Source organism: Poecilia formosa, unplaced genomic scaffold (genome assembly GCF_000485575.1).
Source record: "Poecilia formosa unplaced genomic scaffold, Poecilia_formosa-5.1.2 Scaffold281, whole genome shotgun sequence".
In the NCBI taxonomy this organism is placed as follows: domain Eukaryota; kingdom Metazoa; phylum Chordata; class Actinopteri; order Cyprinodontiformes; family Poeciliidae; genus Poecilia; species Poecilia formosa.
The window spans coordinates 458,176-475,954 of NW_006800220.1; the positions used below are offsets into that span (position 1 = coordinate 458,176).

Here is a 17,779-nt window from a genome sequence, read left to right on the forward strand (position 1 = left end):
CAGCTATTTATTAATATTTTAACATTTTAATGGGTTTCATTACTACATTCTGACCCAACCGGCCCTTTAAGAACATTCAGATTTTTGATTTGGCCCAAAATGAAAATGATAATATTGATGTTTTAGAACATTTTCCAGTGATATAAAGGTATAATAATTTCAAGAAAATATTTTCAGACATAAATAAACTTAAGATTTTAATGAACATTAAACACTGGAAGGGGAAGACATTTGAAATCTCCAAAATAAATAAACAAAACAACAAATAAACAAATAAAATAAATTATGAACTAAACTGTCCTTAAGATCACTTAGTTGAGACCAAATCACCAGACAGGAGACTTTTATCATCCAATTAGTGGTAAAAATGGAAAGAAATGAGAAAAATACTAAACTTTGCAAATGGAAATTATTGAATTTGTTTCAATTTATCATCCAATTAATCGATTAATTACTTATTGTGACAATCCTCAGTAAGGGAAGCTGCTTTATACGTTGGAACATAAATACAAGGTTTTCTCAGATCTTCTCCACTTCATTCTGAGTTTTCATAAATAATCATTTTTAGTGATTTTTTTAAAATAGTTTTTTGTGGGTCAAAGTGTTTAAAAAATAACTTGTTTTCCCCAGATATCCATCTGCAGTGGATTAGGCCTAAAATATCTGATTAAATAATTTACAGTAATGCAAATTATTTAAGCATTTTTACATAAAACGTGAAAATAAATGTGTTTAGAAATGAGAGTAATTATTTGACTCTATATTTCCAGGTTTTGATGCCAGTCAGGGTCTGGACCAGGGCTGGCTGCCAACCCTTCTGCTCCTCCGCGATTATGAGATTCCCTCCATGTTCACCTCACTGACGTAAGTTTCACTCATTTGGAGCCATAAACACCAGAATTTGATCCAGAAATCAGATGCAGCTAAATAAATATGTAATAAATTCAGGGATGTCCAAAGTGTGGTCCGGGGGCCATTTGTGGCCCTCTGAACAATTCTGGGCCCAAATTCACATTATTTGCAGTTTTGGTTCCTACAGAAGTCTTTATTACAATTCAAAAAGTAGTCTATGCCATTTAGGAACAATAAATAAATAAATCACCAGTAAAAAGGTCACATCCACCCAGCGGCAAAAAAATGTTCTACATAAAATTCCTCAGTAAAGCATGAAGAGTTGGCATGACAAATAATCTTACTTAATAAAATAATGCGAAGATTAAAGAAAATAAATGCATTTCCAGATTCTCAAGCCGCACTTTCTAGATTTTGATTTGCAAAGAGATGTTAAAAACTAAGCATCATTTTGTTTCTACTTGTTAGAAAGTTGAGGGTGTGTGAATACTTTTGTCCCAGCTGCTGGTCTGTCGTCTCTCTGCAGTGAGACAGATATGACCTACAGTCTGCAAATCCTGCTGGAGCTGGAGATGGACCTGAAGGGCAGTGGAGCCAACCCGTTTGCCTCCCTGAAGCCAGAGGTCGTCGGGTCGACGCCCAACAAGCCTCCTGTCTTCTGCAACTCGCACTACTTCAGCTTCCAGGGTTTACTGGCGACGGCGGAGCTGGAGGAGCCAGAGTCGACCTGAAGGGGGCGCCGGTGGAAAACGTTTGTCATTTCATTTTTATAAATAAAGGGTTATTATGTTATAATCGTAACCGGGCTTTTAATAACTGAAACACTTGAAGGGTTTATAACTTTTAAACCAGGAGCTTCAGGAGTTAAGAAATTTGCATCTATTATCTCAGTTTTGTTGCATTCAAATGAGGCTCAGTAAGATTTGAATATAATGAGTCTGTGAAATGCGGCTGAGTTCACTGCAAAAACACAAAAAACTCACCAAGTATTTTAATCTGTGCAAATATTTTAATTTGCTTTAAATACGACAAAACTAACTTAAAAGTAACTTTTCATCTAGATATACAAATCTGTTGTAAGTAAATAATTCCTTAATATTGACAAAAAAAGAATTAGTTCTACCGGTGCTGTTACCTAGCAACCTCAGCCATGTCCAGCGTTACCTAGCATGGTAACTTGGTAAGTTCCAAGTTCTAGTTCCACTGGCAGATTATTTCACTTATAACATGGGAAAAATGTCATAAATTCAATAATCTGCCATTGGAACTAATTCTTTTTCACCAATATTAAGGAATTATCAACCTAAACAAGCTTTTATTTCCTCTTCTTCACTGCAAAAACCAAACCTTACCAAGTATTTTTGGTCTAGTTTGTAGTGCAAAAACATTCAAATCAAATGTCAGTAAGACATAGGATCCTGTTTTAAGTCAGTGATTCTTTATTATTGATTAAAAAAAATGGTTCCACTGGCGGATTATTTCACAAATAACATGGGAAAAAAAATGTCTTGTTATAAATGAAATAATCTGCCAGTGGAAATAGAACTGGGTTGCTAGGCAACGGCTGGGCTTGGCTGGGGTTGCTAGGTAACAGCACCAGTGGAACCAGAACTTTTCATCAGTATTAAGGAGTTATTTACTTAAAATAAGCCTCTACATCTAGCTTAGAAAGTTATTGAAATGTTAGTTTTGTCTTATTTGAAGTGAACTAAGATATTTGCACCAGAAACTAAACCAAAAATACCTGACAGTCACATAAAATTATTCTCTAGCCAAACTTCACAGCTGTTTTTGTCTTTATTCACCAAGTGATGGAGTCCAGGACAGTGAAGTCACAGCTGAACTTTTCTACAGTGACTTAATGGACAGAACCAGGTCTACAATGTAAAGGATGAGGTTCAAAGCGCTTCCCACCGTGACGGCATTCATGTCTGCGTAGGAACATTTGATGCAGGTGTAAGGGTTGTGCCTGTAGCGTCTGTAGCCAAACACGGTCCAGAGGATGACAGCCAGCAGGTACAGCACCACCGCCACCAAGTTGGACACAAACTCCACCAGGTTCAGCCTGAACACCAGCAGACACTGCAGAAGCTTCAGCAGGTTGAGGACGATGATGGCCGCGGTGACCAGGAGGCAAACTCCAAAGATAATGGCGCACAGTATCATCCCGAAAGGTTTGTAGAACCACTCCCCTCTCACAAAATGGTCGACGGCGGCGGTGAGGATCATGCAGGCGACAAATGCCTCCGATATGCGGAGGGTTCCTCTCAGGCTGGACATGTAGCCGCTGCCGAACGCCGTCTTCTGCTTGATGACGTCGACCAGAAAGCACACCGTGGCGACCAGCGAGAAGACGAAGCACAGGATGTTCCCAATGCAGGTGAGGCAGACAAAAACGGCGGCGAAGGCCACCGTGGCGGAGACCACGGAGATGCAGCACACGGCTGTCAGGCCCAGGGTCAGGTCGGCCCAGTTGGGGAGGAAGGCCGCCAGCAGGATGTGCCAGCCTCTGCTCTCCACCACAAGCAGCGCCAAGGGGACGACGATGCACAACACCCAGACGAACTCACACCAAACGCCCCAGGGGGCGACCATCCTGCCTCTGAACAGGACGACGACCAGAGCCAGAGCGCTGGATATCATCTCCACCAGGCGAATAATCCCCTGGAAGCCGGAGAACGGGCCACACATGCTGCCGGGTTTGGGTTTCCAGGTCCTGGAGGTTCTGAGGAAGAAGCTGCGTTTGCTCCAGAACTGAAGGATGAACCGTCGTAATGAAACTCCTCTCACTCCAGCACAGCGGTGCGATCTGCTTTGTATTCAAATATCTGAGTTGGTGCTCAGTTTGCACATGAAAATGATCAAACAGACCTGAACTGTAGTTGGAACGAAGCAAAATGGGACCAACTGTAACTTCAGATCAGAGTTTCTCAAACAGGTTCGGGCCGAGGATCATTTTACCCGTTTAACAAACACTCACTTTAACACAACATCTTAATTTACACAACCTGAATGAAAGTTTTAGTCTCTTAACTGACTTATTATCATGAACAGTTCATCTCAGGGCATTTTGAGTAACTTTCATATTGTGAAACTTGTGGTTTCTAAGCTTTCCAATGATGTCAAACACATGGAAATAAAGCTGTTTCTCACTACCAACTGTTGTGTGCATTAATAACATTTAGACCTATTTGTAATTTAGAAGCACATTTAAAGAAAAAAAGATTCATTTTGCCACGGCAGAAACAAAAATTATCTTCTGCAATGTTAAATATAAAAATATACACCCATGTATTTATCTATTGTATTTAATTAATTTAATCATTTTTATTAAATAAAAAAATAATAGTTGTTGAGGTGCAACCAGAGCATCATAAGGAAGCAAAGTCATTATCCCCAAGCTTTGCAAACTGTCAGCTGCAATAAAATAAACATTTGCCTTAAAAAAATGGAAAGAAGGAAAAGAGTGGGAACTATTTCCCAGAATGCTTTGCGGTGTGTTTTTGTATACTGAGATGGAAGTGTGTTACATTGATCTGACTTGTGTTTTATTAAGTGCTAACCTAAAAACTCTGTTTATTCAACTCTGACAAAATTAATAAAAAGTTAACACAACTTATTACTGCAAGTTTATCTTTCACAAACTCACACATTTGGCTTCAAAATCTAAAATTTTCAATTTATTTGACTTGCAGAGCAGAAGACAGCAGACCCAACTAAATGCAGCTCAAATGTTTTACAGTGTGGACATGATAAGTTGCAGAGACATGCAGTATTCACCTTATTTATGTTGGAATTACAACACAGCATCTTTGGAAATATTATTAAAAAGAACAGTGGAGCTTTTCTGTACATTCAGGTCAAATGTCTTGACAGACGCACTATAAAAAAAATCGTAACATTTATGTTCGCTTAAAGTCACAGATGCCGAGAAGAGTAAAAATCAGGTCCAATGAAAAGAGGATGAGATTCACATAAGTAAAAAATGCAACCATGAACTGAATGGCCCAAATACAAAAGCTGGGGGGACAGTCGCTGGGCCGTGGATTGTGTCTGAACATGAAAATGGGCCACATGATGGCTGTGAATATGTACAGCACGACTGAGATCACCAGGAAAACAAAGACAAACCTGTCCAGGTTAAAGGGCAAACATTTCTTCAGCTTTTTTAAGATGTTGGTGGCGATGATGAGAGGCAGGATGGGGAAGGGGATGATGTACGCGATGACACAGAAGATCAGCGCTGGCTTGTCTCTGTAACCGGTGAGAGACACAAAGATCATGCAGCTCACGAAGGCCTCCAGAACCTTCCAGAACCCGGGAAGAGCTGCCAGGTAGCTCCCTTTCTTCTTGTCCAGGAACTTGTCCTTCACCACTTCCAGGACGTAGAGGAAGCCACACAGGAAGGCGAACACGCTCACTATCCAGCCGTAGAGGCATTTCAGGCAGGCGTAGAAGTTGGCGTAAGTTATGGCGACGGAGACGGTCATGAGAGAGGAGGACATGGCCATCCCTGTGGTGAAGTCCCCCCAGTCCATGCAGAACATGTTGAGGACTACATCGAGCCCGAACATCTCGATGACGGAGATGATGAGGGTCATGATGGGGCAGAAGGCCCAGGTGAACATGGCGTAGATCCAGTAGGTATGGCTGCTCCCTCCTCTGAACATTCCCAGGACGAAGGTGACCAGACACAGAACGATCTGAGCCATGTGGAGCCCGCCTCGCCCGGACATCAAGCTGGACGGATTAAACACCGCCTTGGACAGCGTGTCCTTAACATCGTCAATAACGCCCATCTTTCCAAGTGTCAGAGAAATGACTTGGTCCTCTCAGGTTGGCTGACGGATAACTTCTCCCTGCAGGGTTTCCTCTCCAGCTCTACTTTCCATGTAGTTGCTTTGGTTTGCATAACATTCATGGAGCAGACTGTGAATAATGAGACTTATCTGCTGCAGCTGATAGGAACACGTCGCCCTAATCATTAAAGCACAACATTTAAAATTACTGGTAGAGTAAAACTGATGTCTTTATACGTTAGGTTTGTATTAAATGTTTTTTTTTTCTTCAACAGAAGTTACATGCTTCCTAATCCAAGCTTTAACTGTTATTAACCACCAATACAATGTTATATTCTATTGTGGAGTGCAAAGTAGAGATCCACAGAACTGAAAATTTGGGCTGATATCAATATCCGATATTACCGTTAAGGCCGATTACCGATAGGTATTTACTGATATATTGTTTCCTAACTTATCAATACCATGAAAACCACCACTGAAACCCCAAAACCCTAAATCCGGAGCTGCGTCACTGTCACATGACCAACCACCACCATATAATAACTTTTTTTATTGAATGTTAATTTTATGTGTTGGAATGTTGTGTTTTTGTGAAACAACATCAAACTAATTGTTTTTATGTTATTTTATGATATCTAATAAGTAAAGAAGAGGAATAAGGCCACTGAGAGAAAAAAAATGAGTATTTCTTCATAGTTTTGATAAAATTTTGAGAAAATGATTTTTCACAATGGCCTTAATCCTCTTCCGTATGTGAGGTTACACATTTTTTATATACAAAAAATTTAATTAATAATAATAATTACGATTCCCCAATACCTACAATTATTTATTGATTTTTAGTCGGGCCGTGATCTTATCATGCGTTTCCGGGGAAGGTAAATAGGAAGCACAAGCGGAAGTTGTTGTCAGTTTGGCTCTGCTAGCATTAGCCACTGTGAAATATGTGTACTTTGCAGCTTTTGAGTGAGTAAACGTTTAAAAATAACTCTGGAGGAGGCCGTCGCTTTGTTAGAGCTTTATCTGGTTGTAATGGTCATCTCCTTTTCCTGGGCTATTTATTTTATATTCGTGTCGAAGCCTTTGGTTGGGAAGACTTAGCTAGCCCGGAGGTTACCAGGATGGCTCGATGACAGCCGAGGGGTCTGGCTGTACACCGGGGAACAGGCTGTGAGCTCTGGGAGCGGAGAGATGGACTTCTCCAAGTTCCTGGATGATGATTTCGATGTGAAGGACTGGGTGAACGGCGCCTTCAAGATGGTGCAGAAGGAGGCTCCGGGGAAAGCGGACACTCATGCAGCAACTCTGGTGATGAAGCTGCAGCTCTTCATCCAGGAGGTCAACAATGCTATCGAGGGTCAGTAACCAGAAAACAGAACATATTCAGATATTATAACCAAACAGCAGTGCCTCAGTAAATGTCTTCGCTGGCTTTAAACTAGCCGGATGTCTAACAGGCCTAGCAGGATTTGCTCAAGTCATGGCTGGATTATTATAGTTTCTATTGAACTTTGACAAATGAAATAAAAGTGTAACAAACTTTAAATATTCTGAAATTAGAGTAGAATAATCTAGTGCAGGTTAAAAGAGTCCAGATGTTGTATTTTTGGTATTTAATCTGGTCCAGATGCATAAAAAGAGCTAAAATCACCCTTTAATAAAGTCTCATCAATCAAATAAAAGTTTCACAAATAATAATCTGAGTTTGCATGAGTAATTTAGTCCAGTTTTGAAGTGTTTGGGCATTGCTGTTTTTAAGCTTAAGTTGTTGAAGTGTGGGTCAGATGTGAGTAAGATGCTGAAATTGCCCTTTATTGAAGCCTCACAGATCAAATGAAGGTTTTTCTAATCACATATTTGGTTTTAAGTATCTGAGAATGAGTGTAGAATAGCTATGAAATGTTTTAAGTTTTGTAGTTTTTAACCTACAGCAGATTAAAGATGCTCAGGTTAGTAAAAAATTAGATGGAATTGCCCTTTACTTCTGATTCTGGAAATGGCTAATCTTCAGCTTCATCACTGCCCTTGGACTAGATTTGCTAGAAAATAGGAACTTGTAATATTACTTATTATTATTATTATGGTTGGAATTATACTGAAACTAATGCTAACGTTGTGTCAGACTGTGTCAGTGGTTTTAACACCCAGTTAGGTTTATTGTTGTGTATGTTAATGACTCGACGGCTGGCTGTTTCTGTGTGCAGAGAGCAGTAATCAGGCGCTGCAGAACATGCCCCGGGTTCTGCGGGACGTGGAGGCGCTGAAGCAGGAGGCGTCCTTCCTGAAGGAGCAGATGGTCCTCGTCAAGGAGGACATAAAGAAGTTTGAGCAGGACACCGTGCAATCCATGCAGGTGTGTGGCAGCTGCTTTAGAAGGCACATGGCAAGCAGAACATAAAGTTGTTTTGAATAAACGATGCGGATCTCACACCCACCAGGTCCTGGTGGAGATAGATCAGGTGAAGAGTCGGATGCAGCTGGCCGCTGAGGCTCTGCAGGAGGCGGATAAATGGAGCACCCTGAGCGCAGACATTGAGGAAACCTTCAAAACTCAGGTGAAAAACCCACTTCTGAATGCTGCTTTCACTTCATCATATGGAGCTTTATGTGATTAGATCCTTTTTGTAAATAACAAATGAGAAATGTATGTAATTAGTGTGTCTTTGTAATACTCCATGTGTCAAACTGAAGGTCCAGGGGCCAAATCTGCTTTTATGTGGCCCTTTAGACTCCAGAGGGACACACAAATAAAACCTTCAAAGTGACAGTTGTGCTTAAATATTGTTTCATCAATCAAATTAAAGCAGTTTTTATCTGTATTCTGCCAAATTACATCAACCCTGCAATTTTTCACAGAAATTCATGCAAAATCTTTTGATTTTTCCATGAATTTTTGCACTAATGCACAATTATGAATTTATTCTAAATATTTTTTTGCACAAATGGTCAAAAACTTTGGGTTGTTGTGATGCTAACTTCCACCTGCAGAGGGCGATATTTCTTGTACTCCACTGCTGCCTCAGCTTCACTTACAGTCAGATGATAAATACGGCAAGTACTAAAAAGTGACGTTTACTGTCATACATAGGTGGAAATATTGCAAAATTCTTTGCAGATATTTCTAAATTATCACCAGAAAAGCACAAAAACAATTGCAAAATCCTGAAAAATGTGAAAAAATGTTCAATATTTAATTTTAACAAACACTTATTGGATGCAGAGGCAGCTATTAATTTGTTCATTTTATCAGGTGTATATTAATATCAGTTCATGTGTTGTATCAAAGCATCCTGACTCACTCGGTCATGTCCTGTGCTGTCGTTATGCTTCTAGTCTTATCAGACTCGTGTGTTTTCAGGACCTGGAAGTCATTTCATCCAAGCTGACCAGCATGCAGAACAGCCTGGCCATGCTGGTGGACACACCGGACTACTCTGAGAAGTGCGTCCACCTGGAGGCGCTGAAGAACCGCCTGGAGGCCATGGCCAGTCCTCAGATAGTAGCAACCTTCAACTCCATGTCTCTAGGTAACGACCCAGCTCCACCCCTTCCGTCCTCCCCGCAGCATCAACGACACTCACCTGCTCTTCTCCCTGCAGGTCAGGCCAAGGTGTTTGTTAAAGTCTTCACAGAGATCGACAGAATGCCCCAGCTTCTGGCGTACTACTATAAATGTCACAAGGTGTGTTGTCCAGTTCAGGCCTGGGTGTGATTTATCAGGTTACTAAAACAGGTTTAAGTCAAGTAATCCGACTCATTAGTCAGGTTTAGTAACCTGATTTATCAAGTTACTACATCACACCAAGGAATAGGGATGCAAGTTAATGATTAACGAATTAAGGTAAAGTTGATCTTATTGGCTTGATTGATTGATAATTGGCCATTTTCTTTAAAATCTGAGTTTTCTCTTGTATCAAGAAGGCCGGCTGTCTTCACGTAGCAAAGGGATAGATACACTTTTCATAATATGCGGAATAAAAAAAACATCATCAAATTTTAAAAAATGTGTTGAATTTTAGCATTATCAGCTGTACTAGATACTGATTGAATAAACATTAAAAAACTTAGATATATTTATAAAATATAACAAAAAACAAGAACCTCTTAGATGGCTGAATATAAAAATAAAATATGTAAATTAATACTTAGTTTCCTGTGAACAAACACATGTTAATACGTTAGTACTGTCTGTAGCTTTGCTCTCTAAGGAAAGTTAAAATTCGCTCCATGAAGTGCATGAATTCATGTCAGCCCTGCTTATTGCCATCAGATTTTTTCTCATCACGTTACTGCCCCTCCGCTTTGCTGACGTCACATCCTCACCTTCAGCACGCAACACAAATCTTTGAATGAGAAGCTAACGTTACTCCTCCATGTTGCTCGGCTGAATGAGCGCTATTAAGATGAAACTTAAGACTTAAGCGGCGTTCGTACGAACACCTGGGTTCGTACGAACGCCGCCTGGACGGCGACTCGTCAATATAAGTGTTTATATTTAAAAACAGGAGCGCATAAAGTGCTTTTTACATCTAGTAACGGGCTCTATTTGAACCGTTTCTCTTACATGGTCGCCATGTTGTACCAACTGGCTCGCTTAAGGAAGACCAGCAGCGCCCTCTGCTGCATGGCGGCTAAACTACACCATTAAATAAAGGGAAAAGAGGACGTTTTTAGTTGGTCGATTTGAACTCATTATAATCTAATAAACCATTAATGGACATTTTATTGTAAGTGAATTAATTGTTTGCATGTGTCAGGTTAATAAACACATGATCCATGTGGAATATTGTCTGATTTGCTGTCTGCAGGGCCAGTTGGTGAGCATATGGCAGGATCTCTCTCAGAGCGAGCTCAGCCTGAATCAGCAGCTGTCTGAGTTTTACGACACGTTGCTCTCCACTTGGCACGCGCAGGTGCAGTGGAGCAGCCAGGTGAGACCTGCTGCAGCACCAGGATGATTGGTTTGGACTGAGTGATGATTGGTGCTAAACTGTGTGATGCTAAACCGCACCAGGTGTTTAAGAACCCGTACGAAGTGGTGACGGTTCTGCTGATCCAGACGCTGGGGTCCATGGTGCCGTCCATCCCCGTGTGTCTGAGCAGCGCCATGGAGCGGGCCGCCCAGGAGCAGCGCCTGGACTGCCTGCTGGAGCTCCACCAAACCACCTCCACCTTTGGCCACAGCCTGGAGGCGGCCATGCTCCCACACCTGGGTTCGTACGAACGCCGCCTGGACGGCGACATTCTCTCATGTCACAGCCACAAGCTGCAATTTTTGTCGGTTTTATTTTATGCCATGTGATAAATTGAGGAAAAGTAGCTCATAATTGTGAAATGGAGGAAAAATTAAACATCGGTTTCATAATTTGGTTTTTTAAAATCTCAAAAGTGTGGCAGGCACACGTATTCAGCCCCACAAAACACATGAGTTTGATTTCATCTTAAATTTATATACCAAGACAAGAATATTTTATTTTTAATTAAACATTTAGTTAGATCAAAACATAATCACTGCTTATTATAATGGCCTATTTAAAGTCTGGTCTGAGAATCTATGAAAAGACTTGAGAAGTGTTGCAATCCGACTGAACGCATTTCCAAAGATGAACGGCTCACAGAATCTGAATATTTTATAAACTCCTGGGAGCTAAATACAAATTCATTCCAGACTTTTTATATTTTTAGTTATAAAATATTTAAAATTTTGCTCTATTTTGCCTGTTCCTAAATCAATTAAAGCATGATAAAATGAAACGAGCTCAATAATTTCCATTTGCATAATTTATAATTTTTCTCTTTTCTCTATTTCTACCAAAAACTGGATGAGAAAAATGATCAGTCTGGTGTTTTGGTCTCAATATCCTTTTTTTGAAGGACAGTTTAGTTTAGATTTCATTTTGTTGTTTTGTTTATTTTGGATATTTAAAGTATCTTCCAGTTCCTTTGTTAAATGTTTGTCAGAATTAAAACTTTATTGATCTCTGAGAACATGTTCTTATGTTATTATGTCATTAATTTTTATATTGAATCACCTGAAAACAATTTATTATGAAAATATTTTCAAAACATCAGCACTATTGTTTTACTGCAAAACTTCTGGGACGTTTTATCATGCAGTAACATTTATTATTTTGACAGGTTCCATTCAAATCTGAGTAAAATAAAAGGACGATTGAGGTTGACGGACTGTAAGTTAAAGCGTTGTGGATATTTTGTTCCAGGTGAGAATAACCTGCTGAAGGTGAACGAACTGGTCTGCGCGCTCTACGACCCGTACAAGTCCTACCAGCTGCAGTACGGCGAGCTGGAAGAGGCCTTCCTCCTCATCCAGATCAGCGCCGTTCCTCTGGTCAGACCGCCGCTCAGCCACAGAACCACCAGATAACCAGCCGTCTCTCTGTAACGCTCAGGGCTCTGTGTGTGGTGCTCAGGAACACGGGGAGGTGATCGACTGCGTGGAGGAGCTCAGCCACTCTGTGGGGAAGTTGTTTGGCCTGGCGAGCGGCGCCGTGGAGCGCTGCGTCCGCCTCACCGATGGGCTCGCCGTGTGCGGCCTGCTCAGAGCTCTCAAAGCCCTGTTCACCAAGTAAAGACGCTTTTCTCATTTCCAGCTTCAGTTAGGGCTGGGCGATCAATCTGTTTGATCAGTTAATCAAATGTTTAGTTTTTGAAAATGTAAGTTTTGGAAAATCTGTTATTTTTTTCCACCTACACAGTCATCGGGTTCAAGGTGATGTCAGCACGACCAGGGCGGCCATCTTGTTTGTCATGCCTGTTATACAGCTTCTGTTTGTTTACACTTTGAATTATATGATAAAATATTACAGTTAAACTACATTATTTTCTATTAGAAGTCATAATATTACATGAAAATAGTTGTAGGAACACAGGAATAAAGTCGTATTGTAATATTACCATGAAGATTAAAGTAGTAATCTTATTGAACACAAAAAAGACAAAAAATTACAGAAAATAATTCTTATTATTTTCATTATCTTATTAAAACGACTTTATTCTCATAATATTAAGACGTTTTAGTAAAATTGCGATTTTATTGTGCTAATATTTTGACTTTTAATGTTCTCGTAATTAAACTAAATTCTTTGTAGACTGGCCTTAATAAAAGCCGCTTTTTGAGAATGTTTTCCATCATTTGAAATGTCTTTCTTAGAAAAGAAAGCAAGAAGAAAATCAATTAAAATCGAACCTGGTGTGAAAAAATCAGAGATTTTATTTTTAAGCCATGTCGCCTAGCTCTAATTTAAATTTATATCAGACATGTTCCTTGGAATAACCCTATTATTCCTTTGAAACTCAGGTATGTGTCAGACTTCTCTACAACGCTCCAGTCGATCAGGAAGAAATGCAGACTTGAGGAGACACCAAGTTCCTCTGCTTTCCAGGAGGACTGGACCTCCTTCCAGAACTCAGTCCGGTGAGTTTGCTTTTAAAACAAAGTTCATCCAAATGGGGATGAAAACGATTGATTGATTTACTTGTCTATTAATTGTTTATTCTATTAAAATTAGCTTAAATCAATAATAATATCCACTTAAGCCTCCTTTCAATGTTGTAGTTTGGCCTCCACACAGCAGAGGGCGCCGCTGGTCAATATTGAATCAAAGATGGCGGAGCGAAATCAAAACGGGAAAGAGAAACGGTCCAAATAGGGTCTGGTTTGGGATGTAAAGTCCAATTTATGTGGTTTGGTTTGAAACATGAACCCTGGATAAACTCTTTAATAGCTGCGTGTGACGGAGCGACGTCAGTTTCTCATTCAGAAATGTCTGACGTGCTACGAGTTGAAGGAAAAGTGGAGGGCGAACAGAAAAATAAAGCAAGGTTGATTTATTTATGTTTTTTTGGTAATACAGACAGAATTTCTGTATTCATTGTGTTTCACATATTTAAATGTTTTTTATTTTTCTGTTCAGCAGCCGATTCCTGTTTTGTTATATTTTATAAATGTAAGTTTGTTGATGAGAGGAAATGAAAATTTTCTGTTTATTCAGCCAGTATTTAACACAGCTAAAAATGATTTTAAAATTTAATTATGTTTATTTAAATTCTGCATTCAGCAACAAAATGGCCGCTCATCAGTTAGTCGATCGATGAGATGAAGTTTAGATTAACTCATTAATCGGTAACTTGCACGGGTTTCACAGGATCATCGCCACATGTGGAGAATTGCTGCGACAGTGCGGAGCTTTTGAGCAGCAGCTGTCAAACAAGTGAGAAACGTTCTTCCTGTCATCTGTTTTTATTTAGTTTCTCAAATCGAACCCAGTTTCAGTTTTTAAGAGTAAAAAAATAAAAAAAAAATGCTGCTTATGATCACTGCAGGATCCTGGGCACAGCAGGTAAGTACTTATCGGAGTCTTACAGCCCGCGCAGCCTGGCCGGCATCCAGGAGGCCAGCTCCACTGACAGGAAAAACGCCACTAAAAACCCCTGGCAGGAGTACAACTACCTCCAGAGGGGCAACGTGGCCGAATACAACAACCTGATGGAGATCCTGTTCTCGCTGAAGGTAGGACGCAGGTTGTAGTCGGCACTGAGCGTCTTGCTGCTGATCTTCTGGTAAATAATGACGTGGTGTTGCAGGAAAAAGGGACGGGGAACTCCAGCCTGCTGGCTGAGCCCAGATCAGCTCTGACCAGGCTCAACCAGCAGGCCAACCAGCTGGCCTTCGACTCCGTCTTCCTGCAGATCAAACACCAGCTCTGCCTCGTCTCCAAGATGGAGGTGAGTACGTGTCGGGCTCCCACATGATTTGATTTCAGGTGTTATTGGGTATAATTTTAGCTAGATTTACTTTGGAGTGCTGGGTGTCCTGTTTCTTTAAGTCTGGCCTCCTGTTGCTCTGGTTTAGAGTCAGGACGCTTCTGCTATTGGAGAGAGCTACACTGAAGACCTGCCTACGTTCAGCCTGTCACCACAGGAGTATATCACAAACGTAAGATTATGTCTTCATTTAAAACTGTCTGTGATTCAAAGTTGATTTAATTTCAAAGGGGATTCAAGGAAAAATGAAGTTTATCACATTACAACTTGTCCTGTCATGATAACAGATTTTGCTGGACGATGAATTATTCCAGAAGTTATCGCAATAAATTTCCATAAATAAGCTAAAAAAAAAGTATGAGATTAATCTCAGACATTTTCTAGCAAAAACAAGGAAATGTGAGTTTGAAAAGTGAAAAAACTCTGAAAATTTCAGGTTCATCTCAGAAATTTTCCAGAAAAAATATTGGAAAATTTTGAGTTTGAATCGTTGAAAATCAGCGAGAGAAAACTCTGACATTTTTATATCAACCTCAGAAATTTTCTAGGAAATTTTAAAAAGTGGGAAATTTTTTCACTTTTTTTTTTGTAGAAAATTTCAGAGTTTTGTGGCTGAAATTTACTCCGTTTTTCCGCCTGTGTGTTTCTCTGTTTGGGCTGTAATACGTCGTTATACATGAGGAATTGATTGATGTAATGTAGCAGTGAATAGATAAAACTTGCTTTGATTTGATGGATGAAATAATATTTTAGTGCAAAACTCGATTGGACCACTGGAGCCTAGATGGACGCGTACAAAGGCTGTTTTTGTTTATCCGGCTCAAGCGACTCTCTCTCCTCTCCAGATTGGACAGTACCTCATGTCTCTGCCTCTCCACCTGGAGCCCTTTGTGACCCAGGAGGACCCGGCACTAGAGATGGCCTTACATGCTGGGAAGCTGCCGTTCCCTCCGGATCAGGGTACGTCACCTCTTCCTCATTTTAGTCTGCTGAATTTATACTGCTCCATTTCTGCATGACGAGATGGTCACATCAGATCTTCATCACTTTATCAAAGCTTTTCTCTTAATAAAACGTTTTTCTTGCAATTTCATGACTTTCTTCTGGTAATATAACGACGTTAGTCTCAGTTTAAAAAAATAAATCTCAGTTTACGTTCAGAGTCTAAGTGGATGCGTGTCAGGAGCGCGGTGCGTTGTTAAAGCATTTAAACGTTTTGAGCGTTCAACACTGGAGTTCAAAAATCTGAACTTTTGTCTCTGGATGCAGAGGATCAACCAATCAGAGGCTCTGCGATGTAACGCAGTGGCCTGTAGGTGGTGTCCTGCCAGGACATGCAGGTTAGCAGGCCATCAAACTGGGCTCTGGTGAGACGGCGACCTTTGTCGGCGCCCAGTTAGCTTGTCAAACTCACAACATCTCTGAATTATCTGGTAAATTCAAACACGCGCCTGACAGCAGCATTTTGTTGATTTCAGTAAATAAAACCTCGATACTCTCAGTATTAGATCCTCCATTGTTGAAAGCAACCAGAAGAGGAATAAAAGGCGAGAGGCTCCAACGTGTTATCAGCTGTCACCGTAGTTTGTTCAATAGAAACTGAACATAAAATGTTCAGCAAAGACATCTGAGCCTCTGTTACGACTGCAGAAGCTTTCACTACATAATGATTTGGTTCCACTCTCTCAATTTTATGCATCATTGTACAAACAGACCGGGTACAACGGCTCATCCCAACGCGAGTCTAGAGCGATTTTGACGCAGGTCTTGAGGAAAATGTGAAGCGTCTGACTTCAAAGTGCAAACACATCCAGCTCGAAGCGTCGGAGGCGGTTTTTATGTGTGAAACTCGTTGGGTGTGAACGCAGCATCGTACTCCATCGCAGGTCTTCAGTACTAACAGAAACTTTTCCCCTTGTTGTCTCAGGCGATGACCTTCCTGAGTTGGACAACACAGCTGACTACTGGCTGGGCTCCATCGCCAGGGCAACCATGCAGACCTACTGCGACGCCATCTTGCTCATCCCCCGTCTCTCCCCTCACTCCACCAAACAGCTGGCCACAGATATCGGTACGGAGACCGGGAAACGCCTCCAGGTTCTGTTGGTTCTGTCGTTGTGTGTGGAATCATTTGGGTTTGTCTCCCTCAGAGTATCTGAGCAACGTGATGGACGCTCTGGGCCTGCAGCCGTCCCGCACGCTGCAGCACATCGTCACGCTGCTGAGAGCCAAACCTGAAGACTACCGGCAGACGGCCAAGCTGCTGCCGCGCCGCCTGGCGTCCAGCCTGGCCGCGCTGCGCGCCATCGACTACTAGCCGCTCTGACGGACTCCCCCCGCTGGAAGAGATGTGAATGACGGCTGTTTTACATGTTAGCTTCTGTGATTGGGTCTTTTCTGTCATCATTCTTTGTGTTTTGCAGCATTTTGGGTTTTTGTTCATTTTGGAGCAGAAGAAACTGAAATCAGAATGTTTTCGACATTCTTTCCCAAGTTTTACCGGTAAATCTGCCTTCAGTTTAAGCCAAAATCTGATATTTATATATTCATATTTTGCCTAATTTATGCATCTATAAGAGAGTAAATTCTCTATGATCCATATATGTAATTAACTATTCCATACTGATAATTGATCTGGGGGATGAAGATATTCAGAGGAGGCATTTCTGTTGTTTTTTTTTATTAAATCAGTCTCATGTTTTGCTAAAACATAATTAGAGTATATATTTCTGTTTTGCTTGGGCTGATTCATGATTGTCTCTATTTTGGATAGCAAGGGTCTTTTGTATTGTGAAAGTCTGTGTTATAAAAATCGGATGACGCTATAATGAAGCCTTGATGTTTGTTTTTACAAACTTAATGTAAACTTTGCTCTGTTTCAATGTTTTTATAACTGTTGGAAAATGTGTGTACAGAGCTGGAAAAAAGTTTCTGCCTACCTGGGTTCATGTAAAAATATTCTCCACTTTAAGTCACAGATTCACTTTGATTAAACTTTATTTCATTTTAATATTTTTAGTTCCAGTTCCCCATCTGAGCATCTAAGTCTGAATCTCTACAGGCCTAAATTAAGGTCAAAGTTCAGAATACAAGAATAAAACAAACTGCACTGCAATTAAATATCAAAAATAATAACAAAACTGCTAATCTCAAAAATAACTGTTTTATAGAAGATCTCTGCAGAGGGAAAACTCACATCAGTTTCTTTTCTCATTTAGAGCAGATGTATTTAAAGTTTATCCAAAATGTATTTTTCAAAGTTGTTAAATTTGTATGAATATTTCATAATTTACTGTTTATTTGAGTGAAGTAATTCCACAAAGCATCAACCTTCAAATTAC

General features: G+C 40.4%; 3 protein-coding genes across 4 annotated transcripts in view; 2 read left to right on the plus strand and 1 right to left on the minus strand.

Annotated features, from left to right (window-relative positions):
- Window positions 1-17,779, plus strand: part of LOC103151419 (putative protein MSS51 homolog, mitochondrial) — a 37,172-nt gene that overhangs the window by 4,567 nt on the left and 14,826 nt on the right. The gene's annotated exons all lie outside the window — the stretch shown is intronic.
- On the minus strand, window positions 2,473-4,032 carry LOC103151418 (myeloid-associated differentiation marker-like). Its single transcript, XM_007571458.2, has one exon. It carries the CDS (start codon window positions 3,541-3,543, stop codon window positions 2,701-2,703), a length of 843 nt encoding a protein of 280 aa, XP_007571520.1. The 5' UTR covers window positions 3,544-4,032; the 3' UTR covers window positions 2,473-2,700.
- LOC103151417 (conserved oligomeric Golgi complex subunit 7-like) lies at window positions 6,524-17,448 on the plus strand. The gene is made up of 17 exons (XM_007571457.2): window positions 6,524-7,011; window positions 7,859-8,007; window positions 8,093-8,209; window positions 9,013-9,181; window positions 9,254-9,336; window positions 10,463-10,585; window positions 10,669-10,867; window positions 11,876-12,003; window positions 12,086-12,240; window positions 12,973-13,089; window positions 13,820-13,885; window positions 13,998-14,184; window positions 14,259-14,399; window positions 14,527-14,610; window positions 15,284-15,398; window positions 16,366-16,509; window positions 16,589-17,448. The coding sequence occupies exons 1-17, from the start codon at window positions 6,846-6,848 to the stop codon at window positions 16,753-16,755; spliced, it is 2,310 nt and encodes a 769-aa protein (XP_007571519.1). The 5' UTR covers window positions 6,524-6,845; the 3' UTR covers window positions 16,756-17,448.

Bases quoted from the DNA above. Each gene is read 5' to 3' on its own strand.
- LOC103151418 (XM_007571458.2), bottom strand. From the start codon at position 3,543: ATGTGTGGCCCGTTCTCCGGCTTCCAGGGGATTATTCGCCTGGTGGAG.
- LOC103151417 (XM_007571457.2), top strand. From the start codon at position 6,846: ATGGACTTCTCCAAGTTCCTGGATGATGATTTCGATGTGAAGGACTGG. The intron at 8,210-9,012 runs GTGAAAAACCCA...GTGTGTTTTCAG, and splicing joins AGGAAACCTTCAAAACTCAG to GACCTGGAAGTCATTTCATC. The intron at 16,510-16,588 runs GTACGGAGACCG...TGTCTCCCTCAG, and splicing joins ACAGCTGGCCACAGATATCG to AGTATCTGAGCAACGTGATG.